At 42.5% G+C, this 19,248-nt stretch overlaps 1 protein-coding gene across 3 annotated transcripts in view; it reads right to left on the bottom strand.

The window, feature by feature from the left end:
• The window catches only part of CBFA2T2 (CBFA2/RUNX1 partner transcriptional co-repressor 2), a 161,687-nt gene extending 145,684 nt beyond the window's left edge, over window positions 1-16,003 (bottom strand). Inside the window, exon 1 of one of the 3 annotated variants that reach the window (XM_072631275.1) lies at window positions 15,877-16,003. Coding sequence is in view for 2 of the 3 variants with exons in the window: in XM_072631273.1 (XP_072487374.1) it covers window positions 15,877-15,910 (34 nt within the window). In the remaining variant the exon portion in view is untranslated. The remainder of the gene's footprint in view (window positions 1-15,876) is intronic. The other 2 variants (XM_072631273.1, XM_072631272.1) reach the window with 2 other exon arrangements.
• Window positions 16,004-19,248: the final 3,245 nt, after the last annotated feature.

Raw genomic sequence — 19,248 nt, 5'->3', positions numbered from 1 at the left:
ACAATTATTATCATCATTTGTTCATTACTGGTACCCAACTACTGGGGCATCCTTGTTTGATTTGGGGAAAGGAATCAGGAACACCTAAGTTCAAATCTGGCCTCAGATGCTTACTGGTTGTGTGATCTTGGACAAGTCACTTAACCTGGTTCAGTTTCCCTATCTGTAAAATGGGGATAATAATAGCACCTACTTTCCAGGGGTATTATAAAAAGCAAATAAGATAACCATAAAGTACTTAGCACATGACAGCTATTACTATTATTAAGGAGGAAGAAAGGGTTGGAATCACCAAGAAATGACCCTACCATATGGGGCTGTGTTTTTGATTAAGGAAACCTATGAACTATGGAACATTGGTTCAGTCAACTTATCAGTCCCTTACTACATATGGGTTTCTGAACAAATCTATCTCCTATCTGAATGACAATTTGATTGCATGTTTGGGTGAATATTTCCATTTAATGTGGATTCAGAGAGCACAGATTTCTTAACTGAATAAATCAATCTAAGGTGTGAATTAGGTACGAACAAGTTCTTCATAAATTTGGGAGGTATGAGATACTTGGATAATTGAATGAACCCAGATGATGCCCTATTAAGATGGGTTTGAAGACTCACACACTTCTGGATAGATATGGACATAGATATATTATTATAGATAATTTTCTATATATAGATGATATCTACATATAGATATATAGTTAAATATATGTATATATCTATATTGACAGATATACACACATATGAGGATTCCAGCTACAAGCCAATCTAGGAATGTTCAAGAGAATGGTCTTGTGTACAGGGTAGGAAGATTGAATTTCTCTCCCTCTCCCAGTGGATGATCTCATGAACTTTAAAAGATATGAACTTCTCATTTTTTGGCAGTTATGTCCCTGAATCAACAGTAGCAGATACAGTATTATCATCAATTTAGGGGTTGAGAAACACCAAAGCTAGGGCCAAACTAGACACACTGAAAAAAGATGCTACAAAGACACAGATTCTCAGACCTTGGCAGGGAGATACATTCAAAGGGAATTTCATGAGGATTCCACTAAGGGAGCAAAGGAGTTATATACTTTGGCCACGTGTGCTAAGTTTGAGCCCAGTCTCCCCAGGGAATTTGTGTGTTAGGCTAGTACGTCCCATTTTGAGGGTAATGTTTTTATATCAACTATTCTTACTATTAATTACATCTTAGTAAATACCTGTTTCTAAAAGCTAATTCACTTGGATTGGGTAATAAATAATCAGTAGGGAGCACACCAAATGGGGGTTCATGAACAACATGCTGTATTAAAAACTCCAGAGGAGGGATGACCACCCTCTGGGGACCCAACCTGCCAGTTCCAGCAGGCACTGGGAGAATGAAGGGGGTGGGGAGGTGTTACATAGAGAAAAGGAAAAACGCTACCTACTTCACAGGGTTGTTATATAGAAAGAGATTTGTAAGCTGAAAAATATGGGGAAAGAGTTAGGATTATTAATGGATGCAGGTTAAAAGACTTTCAGGTGTGAGGAACTGAATTCAGTCAAAAGGCCGAACTTGAGGACATAGAGGGCCACATGTGGCCTGGAGGCTGCAGGTTCCCCACCCCTGGTGGAGTTTTTATATTGGTATTTACTTTTTCTTGAAATTAGGGGTGGCAGAGAGTTATCAAAGTACTTTGATAGGGCCTGAGATGCCCAGCTGGCCACTTAGCAGACCAACAAATGCCATAAATGGGTTCACATCCCAGGGCTCATGCTTGGTAAACAATTCACCAATTACACCAGCTTCTTTGATTTTCCCTTAGAGAATAGAATAGAAATTTTAAACTCATGGCCTTTTGTCTTACCTTTTCTGGTTAAATACACATTTGATTCAAGAAACTGACCATACATAATATCTAGAGTTGCATACCCATTAAGTTATTGAAAAATTAATAAGCAAATGATAAGATGCACCTCCTTCCCTTCACAGGGTAGATGGGGGACTACAGATGTTGAATATTGTATATCCTATCAGTCTGTATAGATGGCACTGGTTTGAATTTGTCAAATCGCTTTTGCTTACTTTCCTTTTAAATCTTTACTATGAGGGATGACTAGAAAAGGAAAGAAAGGAACGAATTTGGAAATAAATGTGATACTAAAACAAAAGGCATTAATTTTTTTTAAAAATCCATACTCTGCAACAGCATCACGATCCCTTATATCAATCTATCAAAACGCTTTCTGCCTCCGAGAGTCTGCAAGTCCATTTTTCACAGGCTTTCCATACAGAATAAATCTGTACAAGATCAAACAGTGGTAGAATCAACCCAAGAATCCAAGTCACGAAACAGTTCAATTTGTAGACAAGGGATGGTTTCAGTTTTGACTTTGAATGGGGAATCATTGTGTGACATAGTATAAAGGGTAATGGTGTTAAGAGTAAAAGGAGCTGGGTTTGAATTCCACCTCTACCTCTTACCATGTTAATCTTGGTCCAGTTACTTTAATCTCTCTGAGACTCAGTTTCCCTCATCTATAAAATGAGAATGTTGGATGAGATGCCCTCAGAGGTTCCTTCTAACTCGAAATCTGTGATCCCTAAAGCCTAGCACAGTACCCAGTAACAGAGTAGGCCTTTAATAAATTCTGATTGATTGGTTCAATAAATTAAAATTACAAACTTTGGAACCTCAACCCACTCTCTGCTCTCAAGTACCCCCCACAAAAGAGAAAAGAAAAACTGTACCATGTGCACTAAGGGAACACATTATATGCAGAGCTGAAGGCAAACACATATGTCACTAACTTGAAGCTTCTCATTCTTCCCCAGGTCTTAAGAACAAGAGATACCCCTGGGAGGAGGCAGAAACCTAAAAACCATCAGCCCCACCTCCTCTAGAACATTCCAAGGCTCCCCAGTGGCAGTGTTGTCCTCAGCAGTGTGGCCTCCCCTCCCCAACAAAGGAAAAAGCATTTGAGGTGGAAGGGTCCGTCTCCAAGTCTCCAACACAGACATTTCCAGATCCTCTCAGAATGCTTTCTTTTCCCCTAATGTTGTCCTCATTCTTTTTTCCTCAAAAAAATCACAAAATTTTCTACAGAGATGCTGAATTTTCCAAAGGATTACCATTTAGCCCTTTGAAACAACAAGGTTTTTTTTCCCTCAAATTTTTTGTTTTGGTTTTGATTTTTTAACCAAAGATTGACCTTTTGGGATGGAAACCCCAATGTTTCACATATGTCCCTGGCTTTTTACTAGAGACACTGAACATCACTCGTGCCTTTTCTCTAGGAATCAGGGAATGGTTCTGAACATCAGTGACTGTCCTAGACACGGAAAAGCTTCAGAGGCTGTTGGAGCAGCCTGAACAAATTGGTTTGGCCTGCCTATCGCTGTTTTCTCCCCTCCTTGCTATCAAGGCCTTCATTTCACTGCTACATCTTTCTTCCAACTTCCTAAATTTAGGACAGGGAAACTAAGTTAAAAACAAACCAAAAAAACCCTACTGTAACTATGTATAAAATAAGAGTAGAAAGGCAAAGAGCCAAAGCCTAGGCCTTTATCTTGGAGGTAAAGCAAATTCAGTTCAAGAGGCCCAACAGATGCACAAGGTCCAGAAAGGGTGTGAGGGACAGTCGGGGGAAGGAATTCTAGGCTCTGGGAAAAAGCAATGTCTTATTTAGACATTACTCCATACTTGTCACAAATAATTATTCTGTAAAAAGGACTAGAAAGAGCTACTTGAGGACTCCTTCCATTCAGGCTGACGAAGCAGAATGCACTGAAGCCTGGCCTCAGGAAACCTAGGTTATTATCCTAGCTTGTCCTCCAAAGGGTCTTCTTGCTAGAGGTTTCCTGGGCAATTTCCTTTCTATATTCTCTCTGCTGCCCCCATCCAGTCACTTTGTGCTAACAGAAGCAAGCTCTTCACTGCTCTCTCAAAAAGATTGCTGTGGGAAGAAGACCCCATTCAGACCAAGGCCCTGGAAGTCCAGCTTGAAGGCCCTAGCCCAAGGTCCTGATGCCCTGGAGCCCAGGATATCAGCCTTTCCTAAACAAGGCCTTCCTTGCGAGCCTACAAATGGCTCTCATGAACACAGTATTACAGTCTGTGAAAGAGCAGTTTCAACTGGAGAGCATGTATTCAATAGAAAAACACAGTGACCCAGAGAGAGGTGTGTAATGGCAGTATCCAAAAGGATGAGTCCCTCAGGTGGATCTCCACTTTGATCCCTTTCTAGGGGTTGCTGTTGTGAGAACGATAAGGGGTCATCAAGAGTGGCTGAGGGGAGGGGATTCCCATCTACTGGGGATGGCTGAACAAGTTGTGGGGTAGGATTGTGATGGAATACCACTGTGCTATAAGAAATGATGAGCAGAATGCTTTCAGAAAAACCTGGGAAGACTTACTGGAACTGATGCAAAGTGGAAGTGAGCAGACCCAGAAGACTGTACGCAATGACAGCAATACTGTACGATGATTAACTTTGAATGACTTAACTATTCTCAGTAATACAATGATCTAAGTTATTATTAAAGTACTTATTATGAATGATGTTATCCCACCTCCAGAGAAAGAATACATGGAATCTGAATGAAGACTGAAGCATACTTTTTTACTTTATTATGCTTGGGTTTTGGGGTTTGTTTTCTCTTGCACCATGGTTAATATGGAAATGTTCTGCATGACCGCACATGCATAATTTACATTAAATTGCTTGCCTTCTCAAGGAGGGGGGAGAGGAATGAGGGAGGGAGAGAATTTGGAACTCATAATTTAAAAAAACAAATACTAAAAATTGTTGCTTACATGTAATTGTGAAAGAAAATAAAAAGATTTAAGGGAGTTAAAAAAAAAAAAGTGGCTGGGGGGTGGCAGGGAGGCGCTCTCCAGGAAGAAGGTGACTCCTCCCAGAACACCCAACAACATTTAGGAGACAGACTGGTCATTTAAATTTCCAAGTTCATTTCCTCAATTCACTTGGTCTTAAAACTATCAAGGAGGGAATGAATTTTGGAGAATGGAAGCATGGGGTTTTTCCTCCCCAGCAAAAAAAGACAAATGCTGAAGACTGAGTGAGACCAGGGACCTTTGTATTGCTAATGATTACCAAGATGACACAGGAAGCTTTCACAAAGATTAAAAAACTCCTTCAAGCTTTAAGGAGTCAAATGGAAAGTAAATCTGATACCACAATATCCTGACAGATCAAGATGAATGGCTTGAGGGTGTGGGGGGGTTTCTAAATCTTCAGGTATAAATCTACTGTATCTCTGTGGGTTGTTACGCTGGAGGTAATGGGGCTTTACCCCCAAAGAGCTGTTCTGCCCTGTGGAATAGCTTGTGTGGAAGGGGGAAAGAATAGTTTGGTTTTTTCATGACTTCGGGGGAATATAAATGCATGGGAAGTTTCTCAAGACCTTTTTTCTCGAAGAGATTTAGGAACAGTGCTAGGAAGTGTTCCATCAAAACCAAAACAAAAAACAACCAAACCCATAGCTACATGAAGTCTGAAGAAGGTCCTTACTGATTGTAGAGGATATGCATTTCATGCAGGGCACAGTATCTGAGAAAAGCTTTAAAGGATGTAGTGGAGAGAGTCCTGGAATCCAGAAGAGACCTGGACTCCAGCTCTCAGTACAGGAGAAGAGTTTTTGGATTTGGAGTCAGAGGGTCTGAGTTAGAATCATGACTCTACCATTTAGTAGAGAAGACCCTTATGACCTTGGAAACATCACTCCATGTTTCTAGAAAACATGCCTGTTTTCTCATCTGCATAGCACTATTAAGAGTTTAGACTAAAGCTCTGTTCAACTCTAGACCTACGTGATCTTTTGGTCTCAATCTTGCCCCTTGGGCAGCTAGGTAGTGCAGTGGATAGAGCACCAGGGCAGGAGTCAGGAGGACCTGAGTTCAAATCTCACCTCAGACACTTGACACTCACTAGCTGTGTGACCTTGGATAAGTCACTTAACCCCAATTGCCTCATCCTGGGTCATCTCCAGTCATCCTGATGAATATCTGGTCACTAGATTCAGATGGCTCTGGAGGAGAAGTGAGGCTGGTGACCTGCTCAGCCCTTCCTCACTCAAAACAAAGTCAAGTGCAAGTCATGTCATGACCTGATGGTATGGTTTTCTTCGACAACAAAGGACAAACACACACACATCCTGCCCCTTACACCTGACTTCCTTGATTGATGACTGACTGCTTAAAGTACCTCAGGTCTCACTTTCCTCATCCATCATCTTTCATAATCTACCTGCTGGGTTGTGGTGAGGATAAAATGAGATCATGTCCATCAATGTACTTTGTAAAATTTAAAGTGCTATTAAAATGTTATTATTAGCTGGACAGGCAAAACGGGGCAAGGAAGGCAGAACAGCTCAAAGGACAGGGCCCTCCAAGGTACACTAGCAGGTCTGGCATGGAGCAGGGGAGCACTGAATGCTGGCTGAGACAGAAGATAAGGTTGGGAAGGTAGACTGGCTTATGGCCAGAGACCTCTAAAAGAGCTGACACTAACTGCCTTCCTATGCCTGCTCCACTACTTACAATCTCCCTTAACACCTTAGAATCTATATTTATCTAGCAATATTCCAATCTTAATTGAGTTTCCCAAGGAATTTTCCCCACTGAGAAAAGACTGCTTTTCTTGGTAACTACACTTCTACACTGTAAATTTAGATGGCATTTTGTTTATTTCAGTAAGAAAGGGGAAAGGAAGGAAAATAAAGAACAGAAAGGAGGGAAAGGGGGGAGGCAGAAGCCTACAGACCCTTTCCAGAATGTTTTTAAATGCATAAAATAAAATACATAAGATAACAAGGGAAACCAATTGTAATGAAAATAGCAATGCAATTCCCCCCCTTTCTAAGCTCATGGACCCCTGAAATCTATCCACAGAGCCCTTGGGGACTTCAGTTTACCTGCTTACTGAGGACTGCCTCACCACCTCCTTCCTACCTCTTTTGGATAACTGTCAACTTCCTTTCTCTCTTTTTCTCTCCTTTCTTATTGACCTGTCCTTCCTTTTTTCCACTTTCCTTTTTTTTTTTTAAATAAACAAAATGCTATCTAAATTTACATTGAGGCCAAGAAGGGGCCCTTTTCTTTTTTCACATATTCTGAAGTGTAGCTTCTTTGGGGGTTATCACATCTGAAATGTCCTATCATCCATCAAATTTACATAGGGGAAGAGGACACTTTGACCTGCTGTACCATTTCAATGAATTCATTAAAGATATTCTGTGGAAGAGTGGGGAAAAAAGCTGTATCAGGCAGTAAGAGACCTAGACTAAGCCTGACTGGGTTTGCCACTAGTACGGATGACTGAGTAAATCACTTCCATCCCTCTATGCCTCAGTTTCCTCACCTGTAAAAGAATGTCTGTGAAATTGCTGAGCCCTATGTGCATTCAAAATACTTATCATCATCATATGCAGTACAGTCCAAAGCTGATCCCCAGCTAGGGGACATGCTCTGGGAAATCTTTTTCATGTAAATGGAACACACAAGATACCCATGCGCTGAGCCACCCATTCCCTCTACCAGTTCTCCTCATGTTAAAGGGCACATACTTGAAAGAGAGCTGACCCAGAGCGGGGTGGAGTGGGGTATATTCTTCCACGATGGAAACCAGAGTAGAGCTATCTTACCCATGTGTGACTTAAATCCAGGATGGGAGGCCTTTGGCATCCTGAAAGTAGGGAGAGCCCTAATCTGCTGAGCTAGAGGTCAGAAGCCCAGGAGACTAAGTGTCTCCGAATGGATGCCAGAACATTCATAAATACACCAAACATCGAATCCAGGCTTGGACACTGCAACACCCAACATCTTATTACCCAAACTCAGCCACTGAATTCACGCTGCCTGGAGAAGTACATGTACTTGTAAACAGTATGGGTTAAAGGTGCCTCATTCCCACTAAAAATAGCCAGGCACTGACTGGGAGGATGGATAATTCCAAAGGGCATATATATCCTAGCTGGATTTTCTTCTCTTGCATGGGATCTTTCTCCTAACAGATGTCTTCCTAATTATGATTTGCTCAAATTAATATTTAAAATGATTCTACATTCCCAGACCACACAGAAACAGGGCAGTAGGGAGAGACAAATTCAATAATATTTGGTCATAAATAAAGCTTCAAATAACCCTGACCATTCTAATGCCACAGTCCCCCTACATCTCTCTTCTATCCCAGCTTCTCTGCTTACCAGACTAGCAGGACCTCTTGGGCATGGTACAATGGAAAGAACAGGAAGTCTCCAATCAGAGGAAAGGGTTCAGATCCTGCCTGTACTGCCCCCGCCTGTGGAACTTTGGACAAATGCTGGGCCTCAGCTTCCTCCTCTGTAAAATGAAGGAATTAGACTGGATGGCCTCCAAGGTCCCTTCTAGTTCTATAGCTCTGGTTTTGCCTGGACTATTTATTGTGATTCTGAGCTTTCCTTTCTCAGCCTCCTTCACAAAGCCTCCAAAATCTTCTTAATACCCAATTCTGATCCCACCATTTCCCTCTACAAAAATTTTTAGTAGATGCTCATTTCTTACAGCAGAGATCTCTACAAGATCCCAAGGGGTGAAGGATCAGTCAATCAAAGGATGGGATAATGGGCTCATCTACAACACAACCCCACCACCTCTTCACCCTCATTCATCAAGCATTCCCCTATTCTATTCCTTTCCCAGAGAGTAAACATCCAAACTCTCCACTTCCTAGGATGGGTCCCTCAAAGGGTAGTTAAAATCTAACCCTGGGAACCAGCAGTTAAACCAAGTGCTGTTGAGAAAACTCCCACACACATACCCCAGCATATCCATACTCAGCCTCCCAAGGCACCTCATGGCTACAGCAGGTGTCCACGAGCCAGCTCCCAAATCCTCGGCTGGCTCTGTGCTCTAGAGCACTGAGGGCTGAGTCAAATCTCCCCCCTTCCCATTTTGGGTTTTCAGTAGGTCACAGTAAGTGACACAGACTAAAGAGACTTGAATGGCTTACAATCTACATCACCGATCTCATCTTTTGCCCAAACTTCCCATTTCAGATGACGCTACCATCTTTCCTGTGACCTAGGTTTGGAACCTCAACTCCTCACTCTCAACTCACCCAATCAATTCTCCAACCTTGTTTCTCTTTTCATACCATCCCTCATCTAAGTACTTCTCTACTCACAGGCATCACATAGGCTCAGAGTATTCCCACCTTTCCCTTAGCTTATTGTTGTGTAAAAGCCTTTCACACTTGGTCCCCCTGTTTCAAGTCTGCTCCCATTCCAATGTCTCCTTCATATAGCTGCCAAAATGATTTTCCTAAAGTACAGAGAGGACTATGTCACTTGCTCATTGAATAAACACCAATGGTTCTCTAGGTCAAGGGTTCTGAATTAGGGACCAAGGGGTCAATGTAGAGATTTCAGGCATGGGAAAATTTTATATCTTTATTTTCCTTAATCTCTAATTGAAATCTAGCATGTCCTTCAATTATTTTAAAACATGACTCTGAAACAAGGCTCATAGCATCACCAGACTGAAAATGGGGGCCAGGACTCAAAAAAAAGGGTTGAGAACCCTTGATTTGGGGTCAAGATTAATTCAACTAAGTCAGGCCTGCACAACCTGCAGCCTGCCAAAGGATTTCAAGCAGCCTGCGAAAAATGTGCAGGAAAACATCCTTTGTACGTAGAGGAAATCCTTTGGTGGGCCCTGAACAGGGTCACAGGTTGTACAGGTCTGATCTAAGCTCATCCTTTAAAACTTCTATTTTTATATAACTTTTATAATGTACATAGTCATTATCATTAGCACAATAGTACATAGAGAGGAGCTGGGGATCAGACTTATGCTTTTAATGATACACACAATTCTACCATCTTAGATCTGCACACCTCCTGGATATTTTATAGTCAGGGAGTTGCTGGAAAAGAGGAGGGGGCACCACGTCTAAGTGACTGGTCCAGGTCACATAACAGTTGTCAAGAGATTGGACTTAAAACTAGGTCTTCTTGGCTCAATGGTCACTTTAATAAATAAAAATATACATATTAGGGGATTTGTCCACAAAAATGTTTTATTAAGGGGGTACACGACAAAAAAAAAAAAAGGTTTGGAGACTATAGACCTATTAGATAAACTGTCTTAAGCTCATCATTCCATCTAGCTCAGATCTCCATTTCCAGTCTTAATACTCCATACTCCATGTTCCCAACAAACAGGACTGCTAGGCATTCCCAGATCTCCTCTGGCTCCCCCACATCCACAGTTTGCAAGCTGTTTCAAACATCAAGAAGACATTCTCTCCTCAACTCCACCTGTTGAAAGTCTTCTTTCTGCAAGGCATAGCTCCAGTACCACTGACTCCCCTCCTCCTCAGTCTTCACGCTTTCCTCTAGGGTAACTTCTGGACCTCTTACTGTTCCTTCTCACCCTCTCCTATAAAGTGTACTTCTATGTGTACATGTCTGATTGCCTTAAGTCAATAAGTTCTACCATGGGCCTAAGCACCCAGGATACAAAGTGAGGTAAAAGACATTCCTTGCTCCCAAATAGCTCACTATCTAATGGGAGAGATAAGATTTGGCCATTGGAGATAATCAATAAAGAGAAGTCACTGTCTTATGCCACTTGGGAAGACAGGCCAGGTCGTTTTCCATTTTTGTCCTGATCCCCAGGTCTGAACACAAGCCTTAGGCATGTATAATCCAGGAGAAAGTAAGCTTCTTGAGGACAAGTGTTCTTTTGTATTCTCAGTGCCAAACATGGTGCTAGGTATATAATAAGCACTTAATTATTTGTGGCACTGAATAAGTATTTGCTGAATTTAAAATGAAGATGCTCCCTTCTCCCTTCGTTAAAAAATATGCAGTGTACATGACCTTGTATATCGCTTTGCATTTCTGGGTCTCAATTTTCTCAATGATCACACTGACCTCCTGGCTATTCCATGAATGGGATATTCCATCTCTCACTCATTCTCTTGGCCTGGAATACTCTCCCTCCTTGACTATGACTGCTCTGACTACTCACCTCCCTGGCTTCCTGTAAGTTAAAACTAAAATCCCACTTTCTACAGGAAGTCTTCCCTAGTCCCTCTTAATTCCAGTACCTTCCTTCTGCTTATTATTTCCTATTTATTCTTGCTTTGTGAAAGGAAGGATACAAAAGCTTACTTTATATATGTTCGTTTTCGTGTTATTTCCCCCATTAGATTGTGAGTCCCTTGAGGGCAGGGACTGCCTTTTGCTTCTTTTTGTATCCCCAGAGCTTAGTACATGGCTTAGCCTGGCACATAGTAGGTGCTTAATAAATGTTTACTGATTGATCTGTAAATGTCAGACCTCTCTGAGGTCTCCAGTTATGATTCTATGATAAGACACCTGTGAATAATTGAATTCTAGCGTTTCCACTTTCATTTCTATGAAAACCCATTTTTATTGGTTTCAAATATTTTAGGGTAATGAAATTGTTTTAGGAGACTAATATTTATGGGATGAAAGAGTAAGTCAATTCCTTTACATCATGTCACATGAACAGAGTATAGTGGATGGAAGTACAAACTTGGAACCAGGAAGATCTGGGTTTGAATCTCTCTTGGAAACACCAGACCAGGCAGCCACTGAGGTTTCTCTTTCTTCTAGCTCTAGATTTGAGTCTCTACACTTGCAATTTTCTCAGCCTCAGTTTTCTCATCGGTAAAACAGAGATGAAAAATCCTACTTCACAGAGTTCTTAAGGGTGTCCCAAAAGCTTTAGTGAAGTTCTAAGTTATTTAAGTTTAAGCTATTAAAGTTTAAAACAACACTAAGGCACTTGGGACACCCTGTAAAGTGTTTTTGCAAACCTTTATGTGAGATATAAATGTTAGCTGTTATTTTTAGTACTCATCATCAGAAGGAACTGAAGACTGAAAGTGCTGCTATAGAGATGTATTTCTAAATTATTAACTTAGCTGGATCTTCCCATCTTTTTCTAGGGAGGGGTTAGGGGTCCTCCAGTCTTCCTTCTAGTCAGAGATTTGTAAACTACTTTGGGCACCTACCATTCATCATTTTTCTGTCTAAATGCTCTTTCCAGTCACTTGGAAGGTGACCTGGTTTATGCATTCTGCTGTTCAGAGAGGCGGTAGTCTAGGGGTATCCCCTGACCTTGAATTCCAGAGAGCTGCTTCTAATCTTGGCTCTGCCACTAACATGCTGGGGACAGGTGGGAAAGGCGCTGACCCTCTCCAGGTCTATCTGCAAAATGAACGGACTGCACTGGATGGCCCCTAAAGGTCCCTTTAAGTTCAGATATTTTATTCTCTGTATTCTAAGAGTCCTTCCATCTAGCCAGAGTCTAGGCTCTACCGGTACCTTCTAAATTCTCTTATAGCTTTGATATTCTATTTGAGCCTCCCACACTTACTAGCTTTGTGTCCCTGGGCAACTCACTTAACTGCTGTCTGCCTCAGTCTCTCCCTTGGTTAAATGTGTATAATAATAGCCTCTACCTCTCACAGTTGTTATAAAGACAAATCAGAATATTTATAAAGCTCTTTCCAACCTTATAGCACCATATAAATACTGGCTATTATTAGAGCAATGGAGCCAGAAAAGGCCATCACAAGGGCCAGGGATATCCTGACACTCTCTTTCATTCCCCCAGGTGGCATCTTATCCTCATCCCTTCCAAAACTTAATTCATGATCTTTCTTCTTAGACCTTCTTCTCCTCCTAATTTTCCTATTTCAATTGATGGCATTATCTTCTTCCTCCCAGTCACCTGGGCCCAGAAAATCTTGCTATAAACCCTTGATTTTTTCCTTACCCCTTCATAGCCAATGAGTAGCTAACCCTTGTCAATTACACCACTACAACCTCTGCTGACATCACAAGGCTTCCTCTTTGAAATCCACATTATATTTCTTGACTGGACCACTGGAATAGCTTTCTCCTGGATCTTCTTGCTTCCCATCTTTTCTCTCTCCAAACCATTCTCTCTACATGGTTGCCAAAATAATTTTCCTAAAGTGAAGGGTTTGATTATGTTTCTATTCCACTCAAAAATTTCCAGTGGCTTCCCATGGCCTAGCCTTTAAAGATACAAACTCTACCTAGTGTTTCTAGCTACCTTTTCAAACATATTTTATCCTAAATCTTTTCATGAATTATATGATATTCCTGTCTGACTAGACTAGTTGGAAATTCAACATTCTGCCCTCTCCTGCCTCGGTGCATTTAGGTATGTTTATGTGTGTGTGTATAAAGACAGATAGATACACACATGTACATGTATGTATGCATGCATATATATTAGGGATATATGAATGTATATTGTGGATTATATACAAATACATGTATACATACATGTGTATATACATCTATGCATATATAACAGATGTCCATATCTATAGCTATAAGCATAGCTATAGATATCTCCGTCCACATATCTGCCTTCTGAAATCTCCTAGCCTTCTCCAGGAAATCTTCCCCTGGCATCTTTCTTTCTTCTCCTCACCTCTTCTCCCCACTCCCAGCTAAGAGTAATCTCTCCCTTGCTCAGTTTTTCCTAGAGCATTCTGTATGGTTACCTAATCAAACACTGTTCCTTACTAATATCACATTTTTCTGCAAACCCATCATAGCCTCAGTACCAAGATAAAACTTCTTGAAAGCAGAGACTATGATATATTAACTTCCCTAAATTCTATGCCTAATAAATGCTTGAGGAGAATCCACAAATTTTTTTTCTATTCAAAAAATGTTTTAAAGCTGCAAATAGCTTTTAAAAGTCATATGTAGTATATGTTATAAATCTATCTGAAGGTAAAACACTGAGTTGAATAAATCATTCCTCATATTAAGATTAAGCACTGTACAAATTTGCTCTATGAAACACTGAGAGGGAGCCTGTATTGATGAAGAAAGGATGGACCAACGAAGTCAGAAAGACCTGGGTTCAAATTCTGCCTGGGACCAATTCTGACTGAGTGACCATGGGCAAGTCACTTAACTGCTCTCAGAAATCAGCAACTTTTTGAGTTCCAGAAGCTGATTTTCCTCTGAAGAGACAAAGTCCACACAAGAGGATCCCTACACACATGAAATCACAAATCTGGCCTCCTTCCCCAAAAAATGAATCCACAACTTAGGACCGAGTCAAACTTCTTGCCTGCAGGATGTTCTGAATAATTACTTAGGCACCAAAACATATGAAAGGGTACTGTACTGGTCTTCAAAAATTTTTCTGTTTCCTTCCCTACCTTTATCTACAAAGAGAACCCTTCCCAACATTACTAAAAGTGGATCCAAAATGTTCCAATTTAAAAATCCAGTTTGAAGAGTTTCACTTCCAAATAAATAAACACCTTGGTTGGCCCCATCCATTCAGCCTTAGGAAACTTCCAGAATTCATTCCCTTGAGATCATTCCCCTCCCCCAACAACCTAGGAATTGCATCTTCAAAGCAGATCCTGTTTCATTACTTTTAGAGACCGAAAGGAAACCTCAGGAGTTCATCATATCCAACCCCTTCATTCTGCAGATGAGAAGTTATTTTGAGGTCTCACAGACAGTAGGTAATAAAGCTGAGATTTGAAAATAGGTAAAGAGGCAGCTCTGTACAATGAAAAGAAAGAATTCATGATTTGAAGGGGAGGGTGCTGCTTTTAAATCCCTCTGGACCTCAGTTGCACCATCTATAAAACGAGATTGCTAGATCTGCTTTAAATCTACCCATTAAACTGGGAGTTCCTAGGAGTGGGATCTTTCTTGATCTTTCTTTGTATGGTACAGTGCCTGGCACATAGCAGGTTTTTAATAAATGCTTACTGACTGACTGATCCATCTATCCCAAATCTGGAGTCTTTTCCACCACCACAAGCTAGTATAACGATATGTATTAATGTTTCAATTAAAAACTGTACTCTAGGCACATACAAAAGTATCAAGAGGCAACCAAACTCTGTAGGTGGTCCTGTCTAGAGAAGGTTAAAGGATGCTCAGGCGTTGCTAAGTTAGGAATTTGCCCCTTGAGCAGGTTTCATTGTCCAAACTTCCTCCCCCATCTTGCCCTTTCTGAGCCAGCTCAGGTGCAGAGTTGCAACTTTTTGGAAAGAGCCCAAGGGTAAACAGGATCTGATTATGAAAAAGTTAACCTCTCTAAGAGAAGCTAGTCTCCCAAAGCCAAACAAGAAAGAAGGGGTGGACTGGGCTGCAGAGCCCAGGGCTCCAGAGGTTGGTCAGTCAGTCAGTCAGTCAACAAGCATTTATTAGGAGGGGGGAAGCAGAACTTTCCCAAAACAATTTTTGGTTTTAAGACTCCACCGAGTCTCAAAAGATGAGTTTTTCATTTTCCATTAGAGCCTTCACCACAAGGGTCTAGTTAGACCCTGTCGCTGGCTGGGCTGGGAGGGGAAGAGGAGTGGTGTCTGCCCTTCACAAAGGCAAGCACTCTCTGCTCGCCCGGAAACACGACCCCCTAAACCTGGGGCCTCTCGGGCGCCGGAGTGCGCCCCAACGCGCAGGTAGCGGGAAAGGGATTTGCTCCGTGGGTCCGTCCTGGGTGGCCCAAAAGGAGGCGGGGCTCCGTGGGAGGCAGCCTGGGCTGGGCGTCAGGGCCCCCGGGAGCAACAGGGGTGTGCGACTGGCCTCTGCCTTAAGACTCAGGCGGTGTGACCTTGGGCGTGTGACTCCCCTTCTCTGGGTCTCAGTCTGTGATTCGGGATCACGCAGCACTCTCGGGCCTCCGGCCCAACCACGGCCGCGGGGGGCCCCGGGAGCCAGCGTGGAGGGAGCACCTCCCCCCAGCCCTCCAAGCACTACACGGATACACACGCCCCCTCCTCCCCCCCACCCCCGGGGCCACCACGGCTCGGGGCCCACTCGTCGCATCCCCCCGCCCCGGCCCCGCTTACACTGCAAGGCAGCCGCTCCCGGGATGCCCACCATCGCCCGTGGTGCAGCCGCGGCCGCAGCAGCTCCGAGCCAGCGCCAACAGCCCAGGCCGAGCCGGACTCAGCTCAGTTAGGCCGCAGCCCCGCCCCCCCCGCTGGCTCCTCCTCTAGACTGGCCCCACCCACCCCCGCACCTCCCCCACCTGGCTGCATCCCTGGACTGGCCCAGACGCATTCTGATCCCGCCTCTCCCCGAACTGGCCCCATCCCTGGACTGGCCCGACGGCGTTCTGGTCCCGCCCCTTTGCTACAGGTCCGGCCCCTATCTATGCATCACGTCCCCGCCCGTCCTGGGCTGTGAAGAGGGCACCGCCTACTTGGACGTCACTGGAGCATCTCCTAGTACTAGCCGGGCTTCTGGACTCAGGACCTTGGCCACTGGTCCGCAGTCCCGCCCGCACCCTGAATCCCTTATGCTTGACCGGACCTCCTTCCCTTACCTGTCCTTTTCTTTGGAATGAATTGGCTTCAAGGGAGAAGATAACCTGCAAAATTTCCCTGTTGCTAGTGGTTAAACCTAGGAATGCATCCCTACGGAGATTTAATTTCCTTTCCCAAACATTTGAAAATGGGATACACCATTACCTTTCTAAGAGAGAGTTGTAGAAATACCACTACTTAGGTCTGTATCCCAAAGAGATCAGGAAAAAGAAAAGGACCTTTATGTACAAAAATGTTTATAGCAGCTCTTTTTGTGGTGGCAAAGAACTGGAAATTCAGGGGATGCCCATCAGTTGGGGAATGGCTGAACAAGGGGTGAAATATGATTATGATGGAATACTCTTGTGCTATAAGAAATGACAAGCAGGATGGTTTCAGAAAAACCTGGAAAGACCTATATAAATTGATGAAATGAGCAGAACCAGGAGATCATTGTACACAGTAACAGTAATGGTGATCAACTGTGAAAGACTTAGCCACTCTAATCAATAAAATGATCCATGACTCATGATGAAAAATGTTATCCACCTCCAGAGAGAGAACTGATGGACTCTGAATGCAGATTGAAGCATACTTTTTTCACTTTATTTTTTTTTTGCCTTTTTTTTGTAATATGGCTAACATGGAAATGTTTTATATGACTTCACATATGTATGTATAATTGATATCATATTGCTTGCCTTCTCAATGGGTGAGGAAAAAGGCTGGAGAGAGGGAGAATTTGGAACTCAAAATTTTAAAAAACAAATATTAAAATAAAGTATAATTATTTTAAAGGTTTCAAGAGTAGGTAAAGGGGAAAAAATTACAATATAAGAGAAGGTAGTTTAGTGCCTTCCTGAAAGAATGGAGGGTAAGGTTGTCTATAGGACACTCTAAGATTCCTAGTAACATCATAGGATATTTAACTAATAATCACAGTGCTCCCAAAGTACAGTGAACCCCTTTGGTTAGTAGTGAATTCTTCATCACTAAAGAGCTTCAAGCAATGGCTGACTGACCATTTGTTAAGGGTTTGTTTGTTTGGTTTTTTTTAGAGAAGATTACTTTCTTATGTAGAGTTTGAATAGATGAAGTCCTTCCAACTCTGAGATTTTATGGTTGTGTGATTCTATGGACTTGGAGAATACAGAATTTTATCTGAGGGAAAGACTGCTGAGATCAGGAGCTAGAAATCCTTATTGTGCCAGTAAAGGGCTGGACACATGCAGGAGGTAAAACACCGAAGGGAAGAATGCAAGATCTGGAGAAGGAAAAATGAATAAATGAAAAAGCAGTTATGAAGCACTTAGAATATGCAGAACTAACTCACTGAAAACACAACCAGAAAAGACAGTCCCAGCTCTCAAGGTACTTGTTTTAATTGTTGCTGGTTGTCTTTTGTTCTAGAAGAGGACCATGACTTCAGGAAGGAGATGTCATGACTTGCAAGTGAATTGCATTTAAGTGAGGCTGGGCGGTGCAAAGTCACCAGCCTCACTTTCACCTCCCAAGTCATCTGGGTCCAATGGCCTGATATCAAGATTACTGGAGATGGTCCCAGATGCAGTGAGGCCTAAGAAGAAAATAAAGGCATAGAAAAGATTCAGCCCCAAGTTGGATGGAAAGGTCCTTAGAGGGCAGATGGGTGACACCTCATCTTTAATGTCATTTCTATGTATAAAATTGTATCATTCTCTGAGACTGAACCATTAGATAATATCAAAGACTTTGGTAGCAAAAATTTTCCATTCCTAGGTCTTCTACAGCTATTGTTGCAGAAACCATAGAAGGTGTTGTCAGACCACATCTTCACACCCCAGGGTGATAGCTAGGAGGGTTAGACTGGAAGCAGGGAGGCCTGATAATCATGGCAATGCTGCTACTCCCAGGGTTCTTGGTTATATGCCTATTGGTGGCAGTTGGTTGTCAACTGGTATACAGGAAAGTGGGTCCCTTCTCCACAACAAAGGATGTGACTTTAGAGTCTGGACTGGAAACAGAACCAATGGTTAGAGAAAACTACTATTCCCTGGCTACCTTCATTGGGGTCAAAGGGGAGATAGTGGAGGTCATAGTGGTGATTTGACTTACCTAGAAACTGCTACCTCCTTTCAGTCTCACTGCTTGGGCTGGGCTGACTTGCCTGCCAGATGGGTCAGAGCCTTGGGATATGTCAACACAAATTGAGCAGGGCCCTGGGGATACCACAGAACCAAAGTCTGAAGTCAAAAGTCTGCCGGGCCCAGGAGGGATATAAATGCATATCAAGCAATCTTGCTCTGTTTGGGAGAGGAGTGACTCAAAGAGAGAAGAATTAATCTAGTTGAGGAAAGTGAACAAACATAAAGGGACAGAACAACAATAGTGCCCCTGTGTTCCCTCTTCAAAGATTCAACAGACCTGAGGGCTTTGGGGAGTAATCAGCCCCAGGAAACCATATGGAGATTCTGGTAGCCCTGAGTACTGGGCTTTAGTCATTTTGAGTGGCCTCATTGGGGGGGTTAGAGAACAGCTATGAGGAATCATTCAGAAAGATCAGGACTCAGAGATCCTGCTAAGAATACTGTTCTCTAAGCAAGAGGAGGATATGGTAGAAATACAGAATCCCAGAGCTAGAAGGATCCTTCTACACCTTTCCTGATAAAAGATCCTTCAGCCTCCACTCGAGAGAAAGAAAACACACTACTCTCCCTTTCTCACCTTGCTCCAAAAGGCAACTCTTTCTCCTCTGGAAAAGCTCTGATTCCAAAAAAATTCTTTCTTCTGTTACAAAGGCTTTGTTCTTCTTTCTTTTTTTTTCCAATAGAGAGGGTAAGGGGAGAAGGGATAGGATAGCAAGAAAGAAAAGAGGACCATTGTGTCCCTTTTAAAAATAATTCAGAGAATAGAAAGGTCAGAAGGAAGCACAGC

Source organism: Notamacropus eugenii, chromosome 1, assembly GCF_028372415.1.
Source record: "Notamacropus eugenii isolate mMacEug1 chromosome 1, mMacEug1.pri_v2, whole genome shotgun sequence".
NCBI classification, from domain to species: Eukaryota; Metazoa; Chordata; class Mammalia; order Diprotodontia; family Macropodidae; genus Notamacropus; species Notamacropus eugenii.
The sequence above is the reverse complement of the archived record's forward strand: the minus strand, read 5'-3'. Positions and strand labels throughout refer to the sequence as shown.